General features: G+C 35.8%; 2 protein-coding genes across 11 annotated transcripts in view; one reads left to right on the forward strand and one right to left on the reverse strand.

Annotated features, from left to right (window-relative positions):
* The window catches only part of LOC135112398 (zinc finger protein ubi-d4-like), a 33,302-nt gene extending 18,337 nt beyond the window's left edge, over positions 1-14,965 (reverse strand). For 3 of the 9 annotated variants that reach the window (XM_064027022.1, XM_064026949.1, XM_064026859.1), the window contains exons 1-8: positions 14,826-14,965; positions 11,702-11,811; positions 11,472-11,608; positions 11,202-11,312; positions 10,838-10,984; positions 9,181-9,240; positions 8,776-8,878; positions 520-726 (exon numbers count right to left, since the gene is read on the reverse strand). In XM_064027022.1, the coding sequence (XP_063883092.1) occupies positions 520-726; positions 8,776-8,878; positions 9,181-9,240; positions 10,838-10,984; positions 11,202-11,312; positions 11,472-11,608; positions 11,702-11,811; positions 14,826-14,872 (922 nt within the window). In that variant the 5' untranslated portion in view covers positions 14,873-14,965. The remainder of the gene's footprint in view (positions 1-519; positions 727-8,775; positions 8,879-9,180; positions 9,241-10,837; positions 10,985-11,201; positions 11,313-11,471; positions 11,609-11,701; positions 11,812-14,825) is intronic. The other 6 variants (XM_064027360.1, XM_064027279.1, XM_064027106.1 and 3 more) reach the window with 3 other exon arrangements.
* A 554-nt stretch (positions 14,966-15,519) lies between these two features.
* Positions 15,520-26,932, forward strand: part of LOC135112755 (uncharacterized) — a 29,795-nt gene continuing 18,382 nt past the window's right edge. The window contains exons 1-12 of one of the 2 annotated variants that reach the window (XM_064027662.1): positions 15,520-15,669; positions 18,751-18,902; positions 19,242-19,458; positions 20,285-20,481; positions 20,703-20,922; positions 21,237-21,426; positions 21,805-21,971; positions 22,420-22,507; positions 23,666-23,766; positions 23,916-23,990; positions 24,677-24,748; positions 25,877-25,976. In XM_064027662.1, coding sequence (XP_063883732.1) covers positions 18,763-18,902; positions 19,242-19,458; positions 20,285-20,481; positions 20,703-20,922; positions 21,237-21,426; positions 21,805-21,971; positions 22,420-22,507; positions 23,666-23,766; positions 23,916-23,990; positions 24,677-24,748; positions 25,877-25,976 — 1,567 coding nt within the window. In that variant the 5' untranslated portion in view covers positions 15,520-15,669; positions 18,751-18,762. Of the gene's footprint in view, positions 15,670-16,660; positions 16,800-18,750; positions 18,903-19,241; positions 19,459-20,284; positions 20,482-20,702; positions 20,923-21,236; positions 21,427-21,804; positions 21,972-22,419; positions 22,508-23,665; positions 23,767-23,915; positions 23,991-24,676; positions 24,749-25,876; positions 25,977-26,932 lie in introns of those variants that run through there. The other variant, XM_064027582.1, reaches the window with a different exon arrangement.

Consider the following 26,932-nt stretch of genomic DNA (forward strand, 5'->3'; position numbering starts at 1 on the left):
TATGGAAAAAGAAGGAAAATAATATATATATTTGTCTATGTTTGTAGCATATAAGCAGATAAAGATTTTTTTTAAATAACATACAATTACTGTGTATCTGAAAATAGATATATTAGTTTTAACAAACCACAACAATTGGTACATGCATGTATGAAATCCGTAATAAAGGTTGAGGCATGCAAATGTAGCAATATCCGAAAAAATAATATTAATAGTGAAAAGAAATAAAAGGTAGTTACTTGAATCCACATTAAGTGTTAAAGATGAATGATACAAAAGCTACAGAACTGCCACTTCTATTTCTACCTTATAAATAAATTAGCTGCAGTAAGTACTTCATAAAGCTGTACCACATCTTATCAAGGCAATTTACCACAGAATCCAACATGGGATGCTGACACTAGTGTTACCAATCCAATGGGAGGCAAATACTGTTAGAAAATTATCACCAGAACAAAAAAAAGATTTAGTGTAAATGGCAATAATGGCTCGATGGGAAGTGCTCTACCCTACTCCAACCTTGGTAATAACTGTTCTGGCCCCAGTGTGGGGTGGCTGAGGCCTGAAGCTGGCCAGGAAAGTAGTCTGGGATGGGGTCGTTAGCTTGGATTTGCTCGTTAGGTCTAGCAGGGGCTTTAGGTTTAGCCTCCTCCTCCTTCTCCTCCTTATGCGAGTGGGCATAGTGGTAAGTTAGGCCGGGCCGCGTCTTGTACCGCATCCCACAGACTGCAACACACCAGACATGCCGCACACACTCCACACCTCAAGAATAAAGCTTCAGGTATATGTTAAGTTGTGGGAACACAACTCATGGTGCATCAACCATACACAGAAATCACAAGTACTCTTAAAATGAGATAAATTACCTTAGAATAAATATAGCCAGAGATTTACATGTTCTCTTAAACACAATTTGCTAACAAAACAAAATATTCATGTAAATCAATTGGCATTCTTTAAAAATTCAAACAAAAAATCAGACGATAGCAAACAATGTGCACTGAAAGTGCTGTATGTGTGTATATATATATATATATATATATATATATATATATATATATATATATATATATATATATATATATATATATATATATATATATATATATATATATATATATATATATATATATATATATATATATATATATATATATATATATATTCACAGATGAATTCAATGCCTAATATGTATATAGACACATTAAAAGGAATCCTAACTCAATGAATGACATGCATTATCACCTTTGAACCCTTTTCATACTTGACACCACCATGCCTTGCAGTGCTTCCTTAAGAAATGTAAGGGCAAGTTACTGTGTTGCAAATACTTGAAATAAGCACACAAGAATTAAACAGATTAAGAGGCAACAAGAAGATGGCATATTTTTTTTGCAGCACATCATCTATTCATCTATCTAAGTGCCTGCCTTTCCATCTATTAATCTCTCTAACTAATCTGCAAAATAAAAATGCCATCTTGTTATTGACAACAATTCATTAAATAATGTGAAGGCAACTAGTGTCCATCAGGAGTGTATCTCCTTCCACAATTATTTGACCAATGGGACTAGGAATTTATTATTTCATTCAAAAGTTTCCTTAAATATTCATTATCTAAGGTCCAGCAGCACATCACAGCACATCATTGTTGGTGAATGAGATAATGATTGTGAGCCAAGTAAATCCAGTCATTTGTTGTTGGAACTGAAATCAAGGGAGTTATTACACGTTCTACAAGGAAATATTTATCATGTAATATTTCCTTCATCTCAAATCAAAATGGTATAGTGTGCCTGACATGATCATCACAGGCAGCAACATATATTGGTCTAACACCTAAAATATATTCACCAACATTCATCTTCATATTTCTAGATGTTTTATATTATCCTCTCATACAAACTAATAATCTTCCGCATGACATATTTTGGCAGAAGTCAGAACTAGACCAAGTAAGCACCTACAGTACATAATGTAAACAAAGAGAACAATTCCTTGCCTTTACTCCTATGGTTGGGTTGCTCTACACCTGCCAACACTCTAGGAAACTCGCTTGCTGCTTTCATATCACCACTAGCAGCTTCACCTTACACCTTAAGATTGACTGATTTTTTTTTCTTCTTCTTCTTCTTTAATTAAAAAAACAAAAAATGCTCCAAAACATTGTGGTCATATGGTATGCCTGCACTTTAAAGTTATGCAAATTAACACAAGCCTTAAGCTGCATAAACCAACCCTTACCGCCCCAAAATTTTTCACTTTCACTTCCTTCTCCCTTTTAACCTTTCAAGGCTTCAAATAACCTCTTTGCCTTCTTCTGAATTAACATAATGCTCACTGGAATATGCCATTGATGCTGGTCTTCCAGCCAAAGTACTAATACTCAGATACAGGGTGCTTCTAATGGAATGCCCTGCACCCTAACTGGATCCATACACCAGTGGTCACCACCAAGTGCATCCCACACCTGTCTGGGATTGATGAGACCATGTAATTTTCATGCAATCACCACTGTCGATCTCCATTCACCTTTCTCAAGCACAATCACTCTTGCTTGCTGCACAGTCATTCATGTCTCATTCCATGCTTTCTTGACACAGTTCACCCACTCCTGGCAAGGCCTTCCTCTTAACCACACACAGTACACATATGAATTCATTATCGTCCTAAATAGTTTTCTGTCTTCTATTCTCTCCACATACCCAAACTATCTATGTACACTCATTTGTCCATCAGGCCAATTCTCTCAAAATGCCAGATCTTCTTACCTCCTCATTTCTTATTCTATGCCTCCATATTACTCCTCACATACTCCTCAAACACTGTTTCCATGGCATTTACCCATTTCTTCTTTGCTACTCCCATGTTCCATGTTTCAGCACCATACAGAACTGTGGGCACCACTGTTCCCTCATTAACCCTCTCTTTACACTCATACTCAGTATCCTACAATGAAAGAGCTTTTTCAGTCCACCAAGTAGCTTTCCTGCTTTCTTCACCCTGCACTTTACCTTTATCTCAAATTTTCATCCACTGTAACTGTTGATCGCAAATACTTGAAACAATCTATCTCTTCTCCAGCCATTCTCCATTCAATCTAACATCTATCCTTTTACTTCTTATCTCTCTCATGCATTCCACTACTTAACTTTTACTGACATTCACTTTCAGCTTTCTCCTCCTAGAAACACACCCAAACTCCTCTACCAATCTTTTCAATTTCCTCTCTGAGTCAGCCACCAGAGCTGAATCATCAGCAAATAGTAACAGACTTAGATCTCATACCCTTTCCTCCCCACTGATCAAACTCAGGCCTCTGCCTAAAACCCTCATATTTACTGGTAAACTCTGGAACTCCCTGCCTGCTTCTGTGTTTTCTTCTTCCTATGACTTGAACTCTTTCAAGAACGAGTTTTCAAGATACTTATCCTTCAGTATTTGGTGATCATTTCTGACCTCTTTTTGGGAACAGATGCCTCAATGAGCTTTTTTCTGCATTTTGTTGCCCTTAGCCAGTTACCCTCTTACAGAGAGAGAGAGAGAGAGAGAGAGAGAGAAACAGCTTTCTCTTTCCTCATTTCCTTCACATCCTCCTATGCATGTACTTCTCCCTTGATGGGCACACTGCTTACCTCTCCTAATACACTGACTCTCATCACTCATCCATCCTCCTCCTTTACATTTAACAGTCCTTCAAAATATTTCACCCATCTTTTGCAAACTGCATCCTTCTCATTCATCACCATCCAACCAAATGCTTTCACAGTCTCTTAACTGCCAGATGTTTCTTTTCTTGTCCTCTTTACTTCTTTCGAGAATATTTTCTTGCTCACCTGAAAGTTTTCTGTCAACTAACAACCCTACCTCTCATCTTCCTTCATCTCTGCATTATGAACTATCCTCTTTGCTTGGCTCCTCTTCTCTGATTAGGTTGTACAACTCCTGATCCTTCTTTTGCAACCAGATTTCATATGCATGCTTCTTTTCCTCTACAGCCACACTGACCTCACACAACCTCAAACTCATCTCATCCCACACACCTGCTCTGCACAATCTTTGAGACACTGCCATTCTTCTTCCATTTTACCTAATTCCTGGTCTTTCATTACATTCCACTCATTTGCAATCTTTTCCTGCTACTCAACTGTCTTCTCTCTCTTCTCAACTCACTCACTTTCAGACCTTACTGTTTTATCTCCTCCTCAAGCTTTTATCCACCTGTCTGCTGTCTACTTTCACTTTCAGCCAAGAACTATTTCATTACATTGCCAAAATCACATAGTTCATCATTGCTCTATCTACCACTACTCCATTTCTCTGCCTCATCCATATATATATACCTTGAGATATGCTTGTTCCCAGCCGTCATGTTCCCAACCAATAGTTCTTGCTCCATGCATAAATGTAACAGCTTTTCCCTACTTTCATTTCTACCTGGCACACAATGTCTTCTATAAGTGTATATATATATATATATATATATATATATATATATATATATATATATATATATATATATATATATATATATATATATATATATATATATACCAAAGTTGTATTCTCTCTCTCTCTCTCTCTCTCTCTCTCTCTCTCTCTCTCTGCTGAAAATTTGCAGGACTCCTGAATAGAGATGGTAGGACCTATAAAACAGGAATGTTTCAAGAAGTTGCCAAGTCTGCTATATATGACTTTATCTCTTATCTGTTCTAGTCAGCTCAATGAATCAGATGTGTGTGAACTTCCCACAGATGCCCCTTAGGACACAAGCCTATGCATTAGCAATTGACTCCCTTATTCTTATGACTCACAACCACTTTTTCTGATACTAAAAATATCCATCTTATATCAAATGGTCTCTTTGCACTATACATCTTCCCTACTTGTGTTTTTTTCTCTGCCTTATACCTATTACATCTGATCCAGTTACCTTCTTCAATAATCACTCTTCTTTCCTCCTTTATATACTGTCCAACCCATCAAAACATCCCCTGTTCTACTCAACTGACATTTCCTGTTCTACTCAGCTGCTCTAATGAACATTATTTCAACAATGGTTCTCCTTTGTATTTCTTCATCTCATAACCTATCCATAAATATACTCTACACATTTTCCTCAGACACTTTAACTCCTTTATATTCACTCTCTACTTCTCTCCTCCCAGATTTCATGTTTCAGCTCCATCCAAAGCAATCTGTACCTTTGCACTGATTTCTAGTAATCTATACCTACATAAACACTCTATTCCCTCTTCCTCACACATAACTATAAAAATCATAATAGTGTAAAGCATGAAAAGATGTAGCCAGCTCAGGTAACAATGGCATCGATGCACCAGTGGACAGTTATTAGAATACAGCCATAAGGTGGGGAGAGTCGCTCCATAAGAGCACTAAGCCACAAATACTTATGTGTAATTAAAGTGATAAATGTGTTTTAGAGACAACAGTCACATGAGTGATTATTTTAGCTGTGGTATTCTAAAAGAGGGATTACAATGTAATGAATTTTACAAAATGGTTTGAATAAAAAGCAATTTAAAATCAAATGCCTTAAAAAGATAGGAAACAGGCATTATGAAAGTGAATTATTTAAAATATTTAAAGCACTTTTAATGTACATCTCAAAAGATTAAAGAAAATTACTGGAAAGATATATGCAAGAAAGACCAACAGATAGTGACCTTAAATGTGAACTGAAAAGACTGTGCACGAGAGAAATTCAAAAGACTATCTGATCCAGAATAGTAAGGGGAGGCTTTGAGAGTAAAGATCTACAATAGACGTGCAGTAGGGTATGCAACAACAAACATGATTCGTTCCACTGTAGTGTTCATTATGACAAATGTGCTTTATGGCAACTTAAGAACCTATGGGAAAAAATTAATTGGTTGCAAGGAACTAGAAAATAATATTAAAAAAACTGCACAATTTTCAAAAATATATATAAAAATGAACACATTTGCACTATTGAATCTGAGATAACACAACAAATATATACAGTACCCTCCCAAGTTTTGCACCTACTTCCAAATTCTTACAATCCTGAGTTTTGCACTGCTTTGACAAGTAAAAGTCACATTTGCCTACTGTCGGTGTTACATGAATACACACAGCAAATCCCCCATAAGTCAGAGCCGTCTCTCTCTCTCTCTCTCTCTCTCTCTCTCTCTCTCTCTCTCTCTCTCTCTCTATTCCTTCTCCTTTTGACCTTTTCCAGAGAACTATTTCATCTCTCTCTCTCTCTCTCTCTCTCTGAAAGTAAGAACAATTCTAAGGATTACTAAATAGAATGAGACTGATTGAGAATGAAAATTAAATTACGTATACAAGAGTGAGAAAGAGTGAGAAAGGACGAAGCAAAAATAACATAAAATGAATGAGGGAGAAAGAGAGTGAGGTATCACTCCTTTGTCCCTTATCTCTGACAGATAAGGGGGAAGAGAGGTGACAGGGAGAGAGATCTGAGACAAGACAAAAGGGAGAGGAAAGAAAAAAAGAGAAGAAGGAACAGGCAATGGATAGGTTAGTAGCTGCTGCTGCAGCAGCTGCACAGGTGGTGAGTTAGTCTTGTCAGTTTTAGTTTGTTATTCCAATTAAATTTTTATTAAAATTTCAGTGCTCGCACGAATGGCAAGTTCATTATGCCAGTTTTGGTTCATTATTCCAATTAATTATTTGTTGATATTTCAGTGCATTATTGCAGTTGTACATTATAATGACCATGTGTTGTTGCGCACCCTACTGTACAAAGAAATCAAAGAGAGAGAGAGAGAGAGAGAAATGAAGAAGACTGCTTAAGAAAATAATTAGGACTAAGAAATAATTGTTGGTGAATAAAGAAGACTTCTTTGATTGGATCAGTATGTAAGGGAGAAGATGTGCGTGGCATGAATGGAAGTTATCTCATGTCTTTTAGGAACTTCCCAGAGAGGAAAAAATGTGCCAAAGATAATTATCATATCCAAGTATCAAAGGGAAAAAGCAAAAGATTGCAGAGGAAAACAAGCAATTCAAAAATTTTTTTTTTTTTTTATATCAAATTATCAATGAAAATTTTTAATTCTATAAGTTTTGTACAGTGCAGCAAAAAAGATGCCAGAATTCAATAAAATAACCCCTCACATTTCCCCAAACCCTTCCACACATTCCATAGGCTAGTTCAGTCAGCACCTGCTTCCACTATCTTCCTTCCCTTTCTAATATATTATTCTATCATACAACACACTTCATCTTTTATAGGATAATAAGAAAATTTAAGGTAAAAAATATCTATGAGACAGAAAGGCATCATTCCTCCATGCATGTAGCTTTTGAATGCATTGTAGGGTGTTCTTTCACCTTCTTAAATATGGCTGACCCTCTTTGGGTTTTAGAACTTGAAACACGCAGCATTCTGGGTGGAACACGAGCAAAAATGTGCAAACACTGAAAAATTCTGATGTCCCCACTAACAAGCATAATAATCCTGTACTGACATGCTTCATAGTAAACCAAAAAGGCATTTCCTTTCTTTCTCTGCAACTTATAATATGGTAATATGCCTATTTTTTTTTTACAAAGGTAAATAAAAACAAGAAATATGAAGAAAGTAAAATGGTTGAGGAAAAAAATTAAAAGGTATGTCCCACGTGCAGGTGGTATTTAAGTGTTGTGTAGTGCTTTACTGAGTGGGAACACAAAGCTAACCAAGCTAATCACTTCAGGTCTGCATATCTGTTACATTCTAATAACACACACAACTTCCGTGAATCATTACCCAACGATAAGTGCCCACCTTAACATAAAGTAAAATTCAGACTACCATATACTGCCTTAACTCAGGTTTCTTTGATTTATATTATGGCACTGATCTCATCCCTCCATCATTAAATTTTTGTCCACAATTCAGACTTTATGATGACCTCCTTAGAGTGACTGAATAGCAAACTCAACATTTCCAGCATGGCAGGAAAACAACAGAGGAATACTAGGAATGAGGTAACCTGAAGTGGCCAACCACAAGCACCACTGGTATGGCTAGACAATTAATATGGAGGGTGGAAGGTGTAGGAACACCAGAAATGTGAAATATAGGAACATGCATTTGATACTCAGTGTGCTTATTTTACAGATTAATCAATCAGGATTTTCTTCTAGTAGTAAAGATGACTAAAAAAATAAATAAATAAATAAATACTCTAATACTCATGGACAATGGCAAACCATGTGAAAAAATTAACAGTGGGAAAATTAAAAATACAAAACAATGTAAGAACTGATAAAAAAAAGGACTTCGTTTTAATTATATCATTACTTCAAAAGTTATGCCTATTTATTAAGAATTATGCCTAGAAAATTACTATGTATCTGAAGCAAAGATAAATCTCCCTAACATAACTATACTATTTACACTTTTTTTTTTCCTGGGACTGCATCTGTGAAATGTAAATCCACTGAAATGGGTATAATAAATAAATAAATAAATAAATAAATAAAAGAAAAAAGACAAAGCATAAACATTTTCTTTTCATTTTACCTAAGAAATTAAAGATCATCAGTATTGTAATAAGTAATAATAATTACATCTTAACTACTGAATTATAAATACTTTGTAAATGAAAAGTTATTTCAAGGAAATTAAAATAATTAGGTAATGACTTACCAGAACATGCTTACAATAACACTTTTAAAAATAAGAGCTTGCAAACAATATGTAGTAACTTGTAAGCATGGAAGATTCTGAAAAGTCAAACTATAAAAATTAAAACTGCATAAGAAAGTGCCACTTACGTTCACAACCATAAGGCTTGTTGCTGGGGTCATCGTCATCTTTCTTGATATTCTTTGGAATCTTAGATGGAGTTTTGGGGGCCGCCTTCTTCTTGCCTCCTCGCTGAAAACACTTCTTGGTTTAAGACAAGTTGACACTCAGGTAGTAAGTTTATTATATCAAATTTAGTGTGAGACATTCATGAATTTCCTCACCACATTAACTCAGTTCAACTACACTGTCCATCTGCAGTGACTATTCCTTAACTATTGAGAAATTTATATTGTTGCCTTATTACAAATAATTCACACTATTCCCTAAAGAAAATGTCACAAGGTGTTATCAAGATAATACCTTCATCATGAGACTAAACCTAAACAGTAACTCAAAATAAGTATGATGATAGATTTATCAGATATACATACCTGGGAACTATTTTCTGAGGTCTTCTTTTTGCTGGCTTTCTTAGGCAACCCACCAGCAGCCTCAATGTGAGCATAAACAAAGGAGTTCACTATAGTGGGAAGGGGAAGTTGGCAAGCACTTTACTATATACCTGAAGGTGATGGATTTCCTTCTCTCTCTTTTTTTATGTGATAAAGCAAAACTAAGCGATGAAGATAGCGTCCACCTTTTACAATGAATAATTTTAACATCTACTGCAAATATGCAAACTAGTATATGGTCCTTAATTTAAACTTGATCTCTGGATAAAAATTTATATCAACACTTAAATGCCGTCCTGTTATTTAATGAATAAATCAAATTAATTATTTTTTTTTCACTGCTTTCCTCCGATGATGATCATGATCACAACAATAGTGAAAATCTGATATAAAAACATACTATTTTTCAATTAAGAGGCAGCAAAATGAATTGAAGACAATATAACCTGACTAAAATTAAGATCAGCATCATTAATTTCAGTCTGCAGTTATATAAAGAAGCATCACTACTCTTACAAATGCTTACAAACTGAAGAAATATGCTTTCACAGAAATAAACTATCATAAACAGCTACAATATGCATAGGCAGCATTATGAGAAGCTGTATGATTTCTCCTTCCAGCTAGAGCAATGATCATTTAATATTTTTGTTTTACTATACTTAATAAAAATTTGTTTCACATCCAAGCAGTCTTCCTCACAAGTCAGCCATTATTACTGGTCTCTAAATATTCTTTACCACTGCTACTACCATTATCATAATGCTTTGCTTCTGACAGGACTGGTCATATGACATTGAGACAAAACGTGTATTTTCACTCAGCTATCAGTACTCAACTATATCAGAAACATTTGACATACTAAATGCATTATCAGAAAAAATACTTCCAACACATGGAAAATCTTGCAACACATCTTGCATTATGCAAAGATTAAGTTTTACAAAAGCATTCTTGCAACATTTACCCCATCTAAAGAACACGTCAGGTTTACAGTACATGACAGTTGTCATGATGGATCCTTTTCAGTGTGTTGCAACTTGACCTGTATTAGAAAGCAGCACAACTGCAACTGCTTTTTGTTTTATTTCATCCATCAATATGAACTCTTCAGGTGGAAAACTTAAACATGTATAACAAATGCAAGACTGTTCCTTCTACAAAATGAAGGATACCGATCCTAAAGATCATCAGTTACTTTTAAACAGTGAGGAAAATTTATCCATCATCTATCAATTTACTATGTGAAGAGGAAAATGTCCAAATATGTGAACACTACTGAATACTAACCCACTAAGTGATGGAGAAAATATAAAATCATGCATTCAAAATCTTAAAACATCTTGATTTTCTTGCATGCCACAAAAACCCACCATTATTACTATGTAAGATATGCATATATATATAGAGATATAAAATAAATATGATAATCAAAGATATTCATGTTATTAATTTACTGTTCTTGGTAAATTTATAAAAAAAATCTATGATTATGTATATTTCAATCTATCTAGACATAGTACTGATTATTAAGAAAGAGAACCATTACCAGAGGATCATTAGTAAGACTGACAGGGCAAAGATAACTGAAGATGTTAGCAATACTACAGAGGTGTGAATTATGAAGGCAACTCACCTTTGGTTTCCTTCCAACTTGTGTCTTCTTTCGCTTGGATCCCTTCCTGCTGTATGTCTCATCATCAAGATCTTCTTCTGACTCAAATTCATCATCAAGTTCATCCTCAAATGGAGGTTCATCAAAGTATGTTGCCCACTGGTCAGGCTATAAAATAAAAGGATATAATTATCTACCTCTATACATATCTGAATGGCAGCTGAGCTAAGCAGTAAGCATTATACACTACTAAGGCCACTACTGTCATGTCAAATATAAAGAGAATTGTTTGAATCCCAAATAATGAAAATGTTCCTCTAGTCAAGATTTTTTATTTATTCATTTATTTTTATTTATTTATTTTTTTATTTTTTTTTTTTCTTACCGGCATGACAACTTTATCTGGCTGAGGTACAGGTTCCTCTACAGCAGTGACTATTGCTGCTGGGTTTTCCACGGTGGTGATTGTGTGTTCGTCTGGGTCTGCATCAGTTGCCTGAAAAATATGCATTCCAAGCTGTCAGTGAACTCTAACATCAACCATGAATCAAATATTTCTGAGCTAAAACAAACAAACTCTGCAAAGTGAATTTAACATACTTAGTCCTAATAAGACATGGCCATTGGAACACAAGGAGCACAAGGGTATGATTACCTGCATAAGTGAGCCAAGGTAGGAGCGGCGCTGAGACTTCCATCTGCGTGCTGGATAAGTGTACACTTGTCCCTGAAGAATTCCTGGCATACGGTGTCTGTCACTCACAAATAAGTGACAGTGTCTCTGGGCCACACCTTTGTCAAAGATACATACATACTGTAATGGAAGTGTTCAACTAACTAAATCATACAATACTGATCATGGCACAGCAATCAAATGTTTCACACCTGTTTGGCCATCAATGTACGGCTGCCGATATATCCTGTCTTTGCGAATCCTCACGTTAAATCTTGCTGAGTTTTGCATCAGTTCCTTGTATCCTGTGTCATTTATGAAACTGAAAAAGATGAACACTGTTAGTCCACTTTCAAGAATACAATCATAAATTTTCCACATTCAGCTACACTCAATGTAACTGATGTCACAATACCTTCAGTAACAAAATGCCCCATACTTCAACTGCAAACAATGTAACTGATATCACTATACCTTCCAAGTTATCTACAATTCAAAGCTCTTGATATTGTTCTCCACATCATACTTATTTCATTGTTCTTAAATTTCACCTTAACATTTATTCCTCTATCCACATTAACATATGATCCTAAATGCTAGAAGTATACAAGTATACTGGTAACAGTATCTTCTAAATCAGCAATCACAGTACTATCATATGAAAGAATAAATCATGCAAATGATTACTACATAATGTTTGGACTTATCCAATAATGTTAAAGTAACACTGCCTGGTGGGATCGAATGGGTAGGCAGTTTGAACTGTGGGGAGCTAACCACTCATCCATGCAATTTGCATTTCAGCCTCTGGTAAAACCTGAGAGGCTGCTCCAGATTAATGGTGCCCCAGATAAGGAAGTGCTTACTGTACAGTAAAACCTCAATATCATAAACTAATTTGGGATAGAAAAAACTTATCATTATATCCAAAAACTAACCATACCCTACTGTTGTTAGAGCAAGGCCTTTCAGCAATTTGGGATTGATATGTAAAGTGCGTCATTTGGTAATACAAATAATATCTCATGCACTCGTAATCAGATACCTGGAGATAAGTTAAGCATGAGCTAATGAACCAATTTCTTTAGACTTCATTCTTTTTGTGGAATGCATTGGTAAAACTTGTATCAAAATGCCACTTACCCTGCACCATCCCTCCCCACTGTGCAGTGACCTGTCTGTTCCCTACACTCTCACTCCTACAAATTACAAGGTCAAACTCACTGGTTATTCTAGCCACATCATCTCCATTACTTCATTGTCATTACCATTCATTATTACAAAATAAGAGAGACAGACTGGAAAGCACCAACCTATGAATGTCTTGTGTGGGGCTGTTAGTGATTACTGTGCCGGACTACCCCAGCCAATGCAGTCCTGTCTGCTTTGTGTGTGGCTTCTTTCTCTTTCTCATCATTATCTACATCACTTCATGCTATCTCCCATAGAGGTCCTTTGGCACCATACAACACTAAGAAGACCACTGAGCTACACTGACACAGACTCAAGCTTAAGGGAATCCTCTGTAGCACTGGCAACACTGTCACTGTCGCTGTCTTCCTCTCTCATCATCACCCCCATCACTTCATCCCATCTCCCATGAAGGCCTTTGGCACTATATAACACTTCTCTATTTCCTCTTCTAGCCTCACTGACATTTTATTTAATTGAGTGCCCTAATGTGCATTAGTGGTGACTACTAAATCTTCTGAATTAAGTTAACTAAAGTAAGATAAGTTGTGAATGTGAGTGCATCTATACCACACCCACCACTACTCTCATTCTCCTCCAAAGATGAAGCCTTGCTCAAGATGGTAATCACTGCAGCCAATCAATTCACTAGTAATGTCTTGTTCTGCACTTATGGTATGATTACTGCTTTTAAATTAACAAATGTTAGATTTAGTTTAATTATTTAGATGTCATGAATCTAGTGAATGTGAGGTTTCAAGACACTTATTCATCAATTTTTGACCACTGCTTTGACCCTTTTATGGGACTGGCATTTCAGTGGGCATTTTTTTTATTAGATTTTTGTTGCCCTTGGCCAGTGTCCTTCCTACATAAAAAATAAAAATAAAAAAAAAAGTGCAGCTGAAGTTCCTGCATTCATGGTTAATCTCCATATACTATTGAAGATGAGGCCTTCGCTCTTCACCAGCATTTTCAGATTAACCATGAATACAGGAACTTCACTGTAGGCAAGCAATCAGAGTACAACAAATTTCTTGTTAAAAATTTCAAGGATAATTCTAACCTATTTTCCTCTTACATCAGGATACTCATAATAGTATAGTGCTGTGTCAAAATGATGTAATAATATAATCTTTCTAAGGTCCAAGTTTTGAGGCTTGCATATGAATTCTGCCAAGCATGAAGTTCTTTGGTTTCAAAGGTGTCCTGTTGATTGGGAACAGGTTGGGGCTCCTAGTTCATACTATTTGGATGATGTCCCTATCCCTATTGAGGATTCTGCATCTGACTTGGGAAACATTATGACTGATACCTCACTTAAATTGACAGGTGGTGTAATTGAGTTTTTGAAGGCAATGAACAATATTAGGTTTGCTCTGTCCAGTCCAAAATTTTAAAGGATCAGAAGTCAGGCAATTCAGTATAAATAAATATTCCACTTACATTGTCATGTAGGTTACAGTCAGCCCCTTGGTTAACTCTGTGTCCTCCTAACATTCAACATCCTAAATTCAACCCAATCTAACCAAACATAACATAACCTCTTACCCAAAGAGTCCCAACCCATCACACTGGACATGTTTGTAACTTTCATACAATCTATGCAGTGGTACTCCTTCATGCATAATTCCATTACTTTCTGAAAGCTAATGGCTACTGTAGAGTATAATGACAAAAAATAACAAGGAAAAGTTAAGTTAAAACACCTGTGGAGCATCACAACTAATATTATTAAATTATACATTCAGCAATAATTAGACACTGCCCCAAAGTGTTTCTTGATCAAGGAAAGTCTGTCCAAACAGAAAAAAAAAAAAAAAAATCATGAAACACAAGTAACACCCATTACTACCAAGAACGCAAAGATGGATAGAATCTTTCCCACTATTTTAATTGGTCCATTAGGACGCAGACCTATCACCTTACTCCCTACAGGTTAATTTGGTCATTGATCAGTTACCTCATATCATTAGTAACACTGTGAAGCAGCATACATCTTAGCTTATTACAATTTCCTCAGGAAATTCCATAGTTTATGTTGAAATAGCGAAATGTGTCACCACCCGCCCTTCGGCGTCCCTTGGAGGATCGCCTCCCCGCACATTTATAACCATTTCACAGAAAACAAATAGTTGTAAATACCTTATTATCTTCTCTAACGTGGTACTTTCAACTGTTGCAACTGCCATAATCACTATTCTTCTCGTGACTAGTTTATACAAAAGTAAAAGCCCCGTATAGCGTTCAGTGTGGGAACATCTTTTGTTTACTCTGCCAGCCGCTGGGGCTTGATGCATTCAACTTTAAAATTTATTTTTTTCCATTTTGCTATTTCTTGAAATTTTTGACAACAATCAATTTTAGAATAATAATGTTCTATTATGTTTTACAAATTTCAGAAAAATTATTGGTAATATACTTTCAATCAAGATCTTCAGTTGGCTTCTTTTTTTCTATTATTATCATCATAATTTAATTAAGCACATCATCCTGAGCGCGTAATTTCATATAACAACTCAATTCAAGACCTCATTATTTTTCGTTTGTATTATTTTCTTTGTTAGAATGACGACACTTCTTGTATATTCAAATTACATATAGATTTAGGATTTAAAGCAGAAAACATCGTAAATAGCAGAAAATCAATATCAACCTCATTTTTTCCCAGGTGATCTTATAGTCTTATTTAATAATTTCAACAGCTCGGCATAATTTAGGCAGGCCTGGAAGAATAATCACTCATCACCTTAAAACACATGCACTGATCTCAAAATATTTTGGGATCGGCGAAACAGTTTTCATGTAGGACTCGGTATACGCCTCCACAGTTCTCTGGAGATGCACATTCTAATATCGCCTCTCGTGATGCATTTCGATGCACTGTACCTACATCCTACAAAACAATTAATTCTTAAGTGTTCATCCTAACATTCGCTCTCAAGCTTCCCGTGCAAACTCTTCCGGCATGGCATCCACTCTTCATAAGGTAAGATTTACTGGTTTTCAGCTCATATTTAGCAATACTGGCATTTATTAAATATAAAATAGCACATATATATTTGTTGAGCAAACCAGTGTTTATCATTCAGAAAATTATATAAAATAAGTAGGCCGCGCTACCAGTCTACGATCCTGACCGCGAGACCCTTGATTTATTTGTCTTTGAATTCGTGTTTGAAGCCTCTAGACATCTGCTTCTTTCCATACAAAAAAATAAATAAAATAAATAAATAAATAATTGAATAAATAATCCGTGTTGACACAAGGAAGGTGTCAAATACATTTTAAGTAAATAAACCAATGAAGGTGGTCCAGGAGATGCATGTTTTGTCCTTCCTCTTGCTACACCACATGCATGGCAGATTCCATTATTCCCGCTCTGTAGCCCCATTATCTTTACGCTACATCCTCGTCCCGATAATGTTTATAATACAAAAAAAAAAAAAAAAAAAAAAAAAAAATCATGCAAACTGATAGAACAATCAGACTTGCACAAACCCCAGGCAAACGTGAAATACCTATTATTAGCAGGCAGCAAACGCTATTGTGAAATTAATTCCATCATATTACACTAAGTCAGAAACACTGAAATAAAATCAAGACTGAAAGAAGAAATTATGCATGATAAGACGGACGCAGCCAAGTGTGAACAGAAGCCGAAGATTGGGAGAAAAAAAAAGTATATAGTGATAAATGTATAAAAGTAACTACTTATAATTAATCAAGGAGTGTAGTGAGGATGTAGACTAACAAATATAATTAATGAAGTGTATGGGATGTGTAGACTGTATAATACCTAGATATTAGTAGATTATCGTTCATTTGGCAGCATGGAGTTTAAGATTTTAAAGAAAATATAGAATTTTCGTAATCAACCAATAAGTGAAATAAATTAAGAGTACAGCAAGTATGTGAGCCAGAAAATATAAAATGCGAATAAATGCTCGAAATATGGCGGTCTGAAAATAGTATTTGCGCACCACTCTTGTATCTGGCAGGAGTGCGAACTGCGCATGCGCATGAAGGCAGCGTCAGTTTAAAAGCCCGTTTTGTGTTTACTAGGTGATGTGTATATTCTATACCAGGATTTTGCAGTAGTTTAAGGCTGTTTGAGAGGTAAGTGATGTTCTGTTATGAATATCGAAATGCAAGGAGGGCGGTGGTGCATTATCTCAGCGTAATTCAAGGGTATTGCTTAGGATCCCTGTCGTCAATGAGAGGCGGCCACAGATTTTCAAAGTAATTCTTTGAATCGTTACTATATCCTCATGGAGATGGTAATTATTCCACAGGTGAATGATTTACAATCGAGATACGCCTACGCTGGGTCATAATTATATTGTCACCAAAGGTCTATAACGTTTTCCGTCTTTTCTTTGAGGGTGTTTGTTGTTTTTGGCCAAAATTGACTCGTGTGTGTGATGTTATTACATGTTACTTGTGTAGTCACGTGTAGATTTATGTCGATCACTTATATCAGTGGGAATTGCCGGTATATCCCTTGTTCTGCCATACATGGCGCTCCAGCTTATTATATAGGAGGCAGTTTTGATATAAGAGAGAGAGAGAGAGAGAGAGACTAGTCATGATTGTTGTTAATGGATCTGGGTCAGTATACCTTCGTTGGCTTTTGGTTTCATTAGTATAAAAAAAATATGTTCAAAGTTAAATCTCTCTAAACTTTATGTAATTTTACTTTACTAATTGTTACTAGAAATTTCTTTATGGCCTTTGTATCCAGCTCTGAAATTTCTGTTGTATGTGTGGAATAGGTGAATAGGTGATGGCGGTCTTAATATTTTTCTTAGTATGAATCTCTCTCTCTCTCTCTCTCTCTCTCTCTCTCTCTCTCTCTCTCTCTCTCTCTCTCTCTCTCTCTCTCTCTCTCTCTCTTTATATATTACCCTCTTGTGACACATTCTTCTTGCAGTGTGAAATATTTACATATTTGGTGTGTTCTTTCCATAATGTGCTCTACTAAAAGAGTTCATCATAGTTATATACTTGACTTGAGAATTTTTCATCCACTACTATGAATGTTCTGATGAGTCCAGTGAGCCTGTTTGAATTATTATTATTATTATTATTATTATTATTATTATTATTATTATTATTATTATTATTGTTGTTATTATTATTTTTATTTTATTTTATTTTATTTTTTTTACAACTGGTGTTCCTCAAAATTTAGTTTGTTGTCAGTTATAACCTCTTTATCTTTATCAATCTATGTATTTAATAATCTGTCTGTGTCTCTGATGCCTTTCTCCCTCCAAGAGCACTCCCAAGGTAGTGGTCATGGCAGAAGGGCCTCTACCTCTCCCTATCCAAAACAATCCCTTTTTGCATGTTTAGTCACCTGGATTTTACTAACTTATCTTCCTCACATGTGCCCTTTCTGTCCACTTTCCAAATGACTTTCCTCTCCTATTACCACTTTTAACTTCACTCATATACTACATTTTCTTTTTCAAAATCATCAGTCATCACTCACTGAAAATGGCTGTACTATGTTTTTTTTTTTTTTTTTTTTTTCTCTCTCTCTCTCTTTCCCCCCACTCATACCACCAATCAACATTCTACACCAATATCACAGACACTCATACATCTCATACACATTTATTGCTCTCATCTTCCCATCTTGTCACTCCACATGTCACCCCTTAGATGATTGATTTCCACAGCACACACTCTTGATTTATGTGCCATGGTCAGCTCACAATAATCAATAGTATGTGCTTTGGAAATGAGGTATCTGAGAGGGGGCATGTAGGATGACAAGATAGGAGGGTGGAACCAATGAGTGTGTACTGGTGTCTTTCTCTCAGTTCACATTTAGAATCCATTATTCTGTACATCTGCAGCTTCAGATCCTTAGTGTGAAAAAATAAATAAATAAAAATAAAAATATAGCCACTTTTCACAATCAGAGTGGCAACATGCAGGTAATTATAGTAAGAAAATTTCTGCCTTCATTGGGGATTTGAATGCAGCACCACATAATATTATATGTATATCACTTCTGTGCAGTGATTGCTATTTTCATTGTCAGAACATCTGTTTACAGGTCTGAGGAAGCATGGATGGAACCCATGATGATTCAAGTCAGTGGGAACAGAGTAAGGAAAATATTCAGCCTCTGAAGCAAGGCAGGAAAGCCACAGTGCTGTCTGTGGTGCTTGATGACAATGCTGCACAGAAACTTAATATCATCAGGCAGTGAGTGTAATTTTATTTTGGTAGATATCTATTTCCCCTTAGTATCTAAGCTAACCCAATCATGAATTCATGATCATTATTATTGTTATTGTTTTTTGTGTTTCTTGTATTTTTACTTGTATATACCTTTATATTCCAACCATCCTTCATAGAAAGATGTGTGTGTGTGTGTGTGTATATATATATATATTATCATTTTAATAAATAATATACTTGTTGTTCTGAAAGTTATTTTTCTAATATGCAGTATGTTCTATGTTGATTTGATGTTTATGAATTAGAAATTCTACAGATGATAAAAGTGTGTAACTCTTCTGTCAGACATTTGTAACTTTTCAGTGAATTTGAGGAGGAGCTGCGAACATACTCAGGAGATGACCCCCTGGATGTCTGGTACCGCTATGTTCTGTGGGTGGAGCAGAATTATCCCAAAGGAGGCAAGGAGGGAAAGCTGACCAAACTGATTGAGAAGTGTTTGATGGCCATGTATGGTAATGCAGATGTTCGGGAAAAGTATGTGAATGATGAGCGATTCTTGGACATCTGGATCAGATATGTGAGTTGCTGTCCACCTCCAGTTGTTGTTTATAGATTCTCTCTCTCTCTCTCTCTCTCTCTCTCTCTCTCTCTCTCTCTCTCTCTCTCTCTCTCTCTCTCTCTCTCTCTCTCTCTCTCTCTCTCTCTCTCTCTCTCTCTCTCTCTCTCTCTCTCTCTCTCTCTCTCTCTCTCTCTCTCTCTCTCTCTCTCTCTCTCTCTCTCAGGATGCCTTAGGATGAGTGTTGATTCCCTAAACTGTGGGGAGAACTCAGACTGTCAAGAAGATGGAATAGAGTTGGTTTTGTGGAGCTCTTGGGTATATATTGTTTTCAAATGATATTCCTTCTCGACAAATGCCTCTAGTAGTTTGTGTGGGGACCTCTGGGGGCTTTTAGCATGATGAGGTTGGGTGTGAATAAATGTATTGTAAGATAACAGCTTTATTTCGTTAACTGTGTATTCCTATCATTACATGTCCTATCCCAGCTAGCATTTGGTTATTGCAAGTAATACCACATCATAAATCCTTGCTATCTGGTCTTAATCTAGTCACAGTTATCTTTAATGTTTTTCCCATCTTTTCTGAAGCAGTTGGCTGTTGTCTGGTAAAACTGTATGGCAGCCACTTCTAGGCATGGCATCAGGTTATTGACTTGCCTTACATAGGCAAAGAGAAAGTCTGGATTAAATAGCTGTTATAGATTATCTCAGCTATTTTTACTTATTAATTAATTAATTAATTAATTATTATTATTATTATTATTATTATTATTATTATTATTATTATTATTATTATTATTATTATTATTATTATTATTATCATTATTATTATTAATCTGTTTTAGGCCAACTTGTCAACAAATCCACTTGAGATTTACCAGACAATGGAGGCAAAAAGCTTGTGTTTATCTTTGGCGGACTACTACATCAACTGGGCATGGGAAATGGAAAAGACTGGCAGTTACAAGCGAGCTGATGCCATTTATGAGAAAGGTCTTCAAGCAGGAGCAAAGCCTCTCTGCAATCTTCAGGAATCTCACAAGTAGGTTTACTGACTGTGTTTGATATGTTGCTCTATTGTTCATTTCTCCTGAATATAATGCATTATGAAAGTTTGCATTATTTTTGTGTCCTAGTATTGCAAAATTAGCTTGTTAAAGTATGCAAATAAGTAGAATACTACATGAAATATCATTTTACACACTTGTAAATATTTGTTGACTCTTGTTATGAAATTACATGAATTTTATTTTCTGTGTCCAGGAAGTTCCAGATCAGAGTGAGTCGTTCTACCATAGAGGGCAGAATGGGTGACCAAGAGATTAACAGTTCAGAACAAGAGCGTGTGGCCCTTTCTGCCCTCAAATCCCAGGGTCACAGGGTTGGTGTTAACAGAAGTGGGCCTGCATTGGCTGGTCCAGCTGGTCGTTGTTTCCAAGATTTGCCTTCAAAGACTAATGGCCCAGCATTTTCTATCTTCAAAGTAAGCATATGGGAATATAGATAGCATAGACAGCCTTAGTGACAGACATTTCAGTCTCATTATGACTGCAGTCCAATATTTTATTGAGTCAGTATTTACTATAATGATTTACTGCTTGATATTATTTGCATGTGATAATATTAAAGAACAATAATTTAGTGCCCCTTACCTTGTCTCAAGCAACTTGTTTACTGATTTATTGCATATCAACACAATCAGTAATTAAGAACTTTTTAGATATTTTATAAAGGTAGTCAGTGAAAGTTTGTGTTCACACTGTTCACAATGTTTTACAAGATTTTTTGTGAATCCAGGACACTTCAACACAAGGTGTAACCTCAGATCTTCCATCTGATGATCAAAGTACCCTGGGATTAGGTGCATCAGCTAACCGAGAAAACATTAGGAAGCCCAACCAGTGGTCAAAATCTAAAGTTAAGCAAAAAGCAGTGAATGTTGTGCCTGTGGAGGATGTTGACAAGTATCACAAGCCAGAATTCTCAGGTAAGACTTATTATTTTGTATGTTTCATGATAGACTATATCAACTCTGCTGTCAAGTCTTGCTGCAGAGATTATTGAGTATTCCGTGCTACTGATGCTTATGCACTAGGTGTAGCCTCTTGACTAGAGGCTGGAATGTGATGAGTGCTTGTGAATATGAGTGTTAAAGTGAAATATGCAGATAGATTATTTGTCTTGGCTGCCCCTTGGCTGCCAGTCTTGTATATACTAGGTTGAATTATTATTGCCATACCTACTCATCACCTTTTCCCTTTAAACATTTATAATCACATCCTTCAGCCAGTCATCCAGAAATGTGCTTTATTTTATTATTATGTTAAAGTCAGAGAGTGTAAAGATGTTACATATTTTGTTTCAGTTCATGAAGATGAAAATGCATCACAATACTCAGAAAATCATACAAGATTATCCACAGCAAGCCATGTGCTTGCCCAGCACAAGGAAGAATATGACAGCTGGCATGTTCAGCTCTTTATACCAGAACCATTTGATCCCAAAGCTCAGCCACAGTACTGTAAGCACAAGGTGAGATATGAAGATTCTTCTACTCTAGTTCTTAAAAGTTATATTATCCTGATGATGGTTCCATAATAATTCTAGTAATAATTCTGTAATAATTACCATGAATTGTTTTGGTAATTGCCAATACTATATTGTATTGCTCAGTTATGGTGGTGGCTCTTCTTTTTCTAGATGTGGGACGTTCTACTGTCTCCTTTTCTTTTCTCCTATTTTATATCCAGGGATAATGCTAGGATGAGGATCTTGCCCTTGTCTGTTTTTTTCCAATTCTTTAAGTGGTGATGATGATGATCATTAGTGCAGTGCTGATTTGCTTCATAGAGATGTGTGTGTGTGTGTGTGTGTGTGTGTGTGTGTGTGGTGTGTGTGTGGTGTGTGTGTGTGTGTATTCACAAGTTCAGTGTACATACAGTGAAGTGATTTAGTTTATGTACTTGCTTCCTTTTAACAGGTATACTGTGGAACTGAGGAATTCAGTTTTGAGGAGCTGAGGGCAGCACGGTATACAAAATCACAGAAAGAGCAGAAGGAAAAAGAAAGTATGTACTTACTTTTTTATTGATGGTTACTTGCAGTGGATAGACTGAAACAATAATAGATTGCATTTGAATAAAATATTTATAATTTAAAGATAAATCAACCTGGGAGAAAGATAATGTTTTTTTGCTCACTTAAATAGTTAAACTTTACGTATCTTGGAAAAATTTCTTCAAGGAAAAAATTTATTTCAACTCATTTGTCCTTGAGGACTTCAACTATGACTTGTCTGAGGCCAGATTCTGAGTCAAGTCCCCTGTCAGTTTAATTTGTAGATAATAGATTGAAAACTATAGTATGACAGTTATCCATGATTTCTGACATAAATGATCCATGGCCTATATCACTAGCATTGCATTTGCTTGTATGGTTGGGTTTCTGTTTTTCAATGATACACAAATGAATGATCTACAGAAATTATGGATATGATGGGGAAAAATTTGCATTTTACAATGTTTGGTCTTTGGGAATCTTTGTCTCTCCTAAATACCCACCATTGGAATGTATCAGGTAAAAAAAAAAAATTTGTGGCCAGATTTTAATTCACGTGCCAAATTCTGTCTGATTTGAACTCAGATTTAGCATGGGCTCTGATCTGACCTAGAATGGCAATGACATCACTAACCTCTTATTTGATACCTACTTTGGGCTCTCAAAGAGCTTCTCTCTGACAAGTTGACTGCTGTATGATCAAAATTGCAAATGTGATGACAGAATTTGTATTTTTCCAATGGATGTTTTGTTCTTCATAGCCCACTTCGAAAATTTCAGTCAAGATCAAATTTGTTTTAACTCATTTGTGGCTGGATTCCAGTCTTCTAGCTAAATTTTACCTGATTTTAAGTTGGAGCTGTATTCATTATACAGACATGGATACATTGACTTTTCAGTAACAATTCTGTCTCTGTATTTATCTCTCTCACTGCTCTTACAGGGAACATCTCACAGGGGGGATGGCTACAATAGAAGAGCCTCCATCTCACTCTATCCAAACACCCCTTCTCTGCTTGTTCAAACCCTCACTGTCTACTAGCACCTCTCACATATTCACTCCTGTACCTTATCTTTCTACCTTCCAAGTGGCCTTCCTCTCCAATTAGGATTTAATTCACATTACAAATTCTTCACTCTTTACAATATTTTCATTGGTATTTTCACAGGTGAGCTTCAACAAATGCGGGATATGCTGAAGAAACAAGAAGAAATGATTCAAAAGCTGTTAAAGCACCAAAGTGAAGAACAAGAAGATAAGTCTCTCAAGGTAAGCATCTTATGAATAAGGATACTTTAAAGATATGCTGCAGTCATTGCATTATTACTTTTGAAGTTTAGCCACTCAGTATTAATTTCTGCAGCTTTATGTGGATTGAAGAACACTGTGAATTTTAGACAATGTCATTTATGTTGCAGCCTGTGGCACCACCAAACCCACCTCCATCTTCTCAACCTAAAGTTTCTCATCAGAAGGCTAGAAAGGAATTAAAGGTAATGGCCCAATCACTCACTGTTATTCCCTTGGGTTTCTACTTTTGATAGGTTACATGGCCATGGCAAATTTGTGTATGGATTACAATCAAAACTCTTCTACTCATTAGTTCACCCACCATCCTTCTCATGAAGTTGTGTGGATTTCTCTTCCTCATGTAACTATCTCTTAATGCCTTTGGGATTTTTAAAAATCCTCCACCATTCCATACCTTTCCATTACTGCAGTGATATTTTTTACCTCCTGTTTACCTGCAAGGGCTATTGACAGCTGGCAAGTGTAGCTCAGTTATGTAAAGGAAAAAAATCAACTGTATTTCAGTGATACATTTTCTAATGATTGATGAACAACTTATATTTACATTAATTTGGGAAACTAGAATATATCAATTATAATTCCTCCCATGTCACATTTCTAATCCTTATCCAGATTGCTACATGTACTTTGCACTTACATTTGTGTCTTGAGATGTTATGACATTTTGTTTGTGCTCTCTCCCTCCAAGGAGAATCTAAACTAGCTATGTGTGTGTGTGTGTGTGTGTGTGTGTGTGTGTGTGTTTGTGTGTGTGTGTGTTTGTGTGTGTGTGTGTGTGTGTGTGTGTGTGTGTGTGTAATGTTTCATAGGGAAGTATATTTCTGGGACATTTTCATTATAAAAATTTTTGAATGTCTCGTTTTTGCAGTCAAGTATTATATATCAAGACAGTTGGCTGGCGATCAACAAGTCCGTGAACGCATCTATCAATGCATCAAATGTGAGTGTTACCAGTTTTTCCTTATTATATATAAGATGCTATCACACAAATAAAGATGTAGAAAATGAATGTGTGACAGGAATTGGTTTTGAGTCATGCATTGTTCACTATGGTTCTTGTAGCTTTCTCCTAATCTAGCTTGGGATTTCCATGGCAGATATATGTAGATGATTTGGAGATAATTTTAGAGGATGGAGTTTGAGACAGGGTATGCTCAGAAAATGGAGGGAGGGCCTGATAATAATTACATGCATATAACTTAGATTATGATTTCACATTAGGATGTTGTCACAGTAATAACTGAAAATGAATGGCTGATGAAAAGTTGTGAGTAATTATTCTATTTTATGTAATATGTATGGCATGTGAATATATGAGATGAAATTAGTGATAGGTTGCAGAATAATGGAGTATATGAATGTGCATCGTTTATGTGAGATAGGGGTAGGAGATATAGATGAGAACATTTTAGCGCAAATGGCAAGTCAAGCTCTCCATTTGTGTAAAGGAACCTTTTTATTCAGGAGACATGTATCATATAGAATGTGGTGCACATACTTATGTGATGTCAAGAATTAGTGGACGGAGGAAGCTTATGGGACTGTTGCCTTTGTTCACACTTCAGGACTTTACAACAAAAAGGCTCTGAAATGTGGCCTGCCTGAGAATGTAATGATGCATGTTAACAAAACCTTGGCAGGGAAGAAGGATGATAGCAGATGAAAGAAGTCAGCAATGAACATGATCAGATGGATCATTGAACAACTGGTCTAAGGTCATATATGATGAACCAAAGAAATGAGAGACAGGTTGACGTGGTGTGGGTATGTTGACGGGATGATGGAGGGTGGGTGGGTGAAAAGTTAGATCTGAGTGCAGTTGTAATAGTTTTTAGAGATAAACCTAAGAAAACTTTACATCAAATGGTTCATAGGCTCTCAGAGGCCTAAGCTAGTACAGAGAAGCTGCTTGTGACTGTGAAGCTTGACGAGCTGCAATTGGGTGAACAAGGCTGATACATACAAGTGTTTATGAAACTTTTCAAAATGATAATGGTGATAATAATGATAATTAAAAACTTGAAAGTGTTTCATTATATATCTCACAAATAACCATATTTTCTTGCAGCTCCATGATGAAAGTGCAAATATATTATTCCAAAGTGAGCCACCAGTAACAGCTGGGTATGGCAAAGAGTCTGTCAGCAATGACCCAGTTCCACCTGTTGGTAAGTTTTCTCTTCTAAAATATTTACCTTTGAAAACAGATCTCAATAATTTTTTGACATTTTGTGATAGGAAAACTACTGATGTAAACCTATCTTGTTATTTCTACCATTTTTTTCTATCTCTTGAATATTATTACTATTGAGAAGTTGCCCAAACTCCTCTTTGTACCTGGGATGTCTAAAAAAATCTCCTAAAGTATGTATTATGGTAACTTGTCTGTTTTGTCTGATGTTTTTCTTTGCTCTTGCTATGATAATTAAATTTTGGTGTATTCTTCATTTTTAGTTTCTTTTAATAACACTGACCTTTTGAGGAATCCTAATTAATCATGTTCTTGGGCAGTAGAAAGAGCTAATTACAGTGTTTTGTGAGGCAGTGGGATGTCTGAGGATTTGGTCCACATGAAGAGATGGTAATCAGAAGGCATAATGTGCCATGAGGTTACACTAATTCTGCTATTTTGTTAATTTTTTCCATATATTGATTTTTTTTTGTTGTTGAACATTACCTCTTCCTTCTTCCTGTTTAAACATTCTTTTACATGCTCTCTGTAAAAATCAGGTGGATAGATGCAAATACCTACCTCTGTCAGAGCAATATGCGAACTGTTTGCCTTCCTGTGACTCATTGGAACCTTGAGTTGCCAAGTATAGAGGCAGATGCTTGCTTAATTTACCAGAGTTACTGCACTATAACATGGCATGCCTGCAGTTTGGTGAGGTTGCTATAACTTTATGCTTTTTTGGCTCTGTTTTGAAAAAAAAAAAAAAAGAGAATCAGTGTTGTTCATCCTTGTACCTCTGCATGCACCACACACTCCTCACTTTAGACTATGCATATGCTAGTTCTTGAGTAATCAAACAAGTACATTATCACCTGTACTTAGTATCCATTTACAAGTATCTACTCCTAACATGCATAATTAGTTTCCATCACAACCTTGAAAAGCAATATA

This window comes from Scylla paramamosain, chromosome 1 (assembly GCF_035594125.1).
Source record: "Scylla paramamosain isolate STU-SP2022 chromosome 1, ASM3559412v1, whole genome shotgun sequence".
Classification (NCBI taxonomy): Eukaryota; Metazoa; Arthropoda; class Malacostraca; order Decapoda; family Portunidae; genus Scylla; species Scylla paramamosain.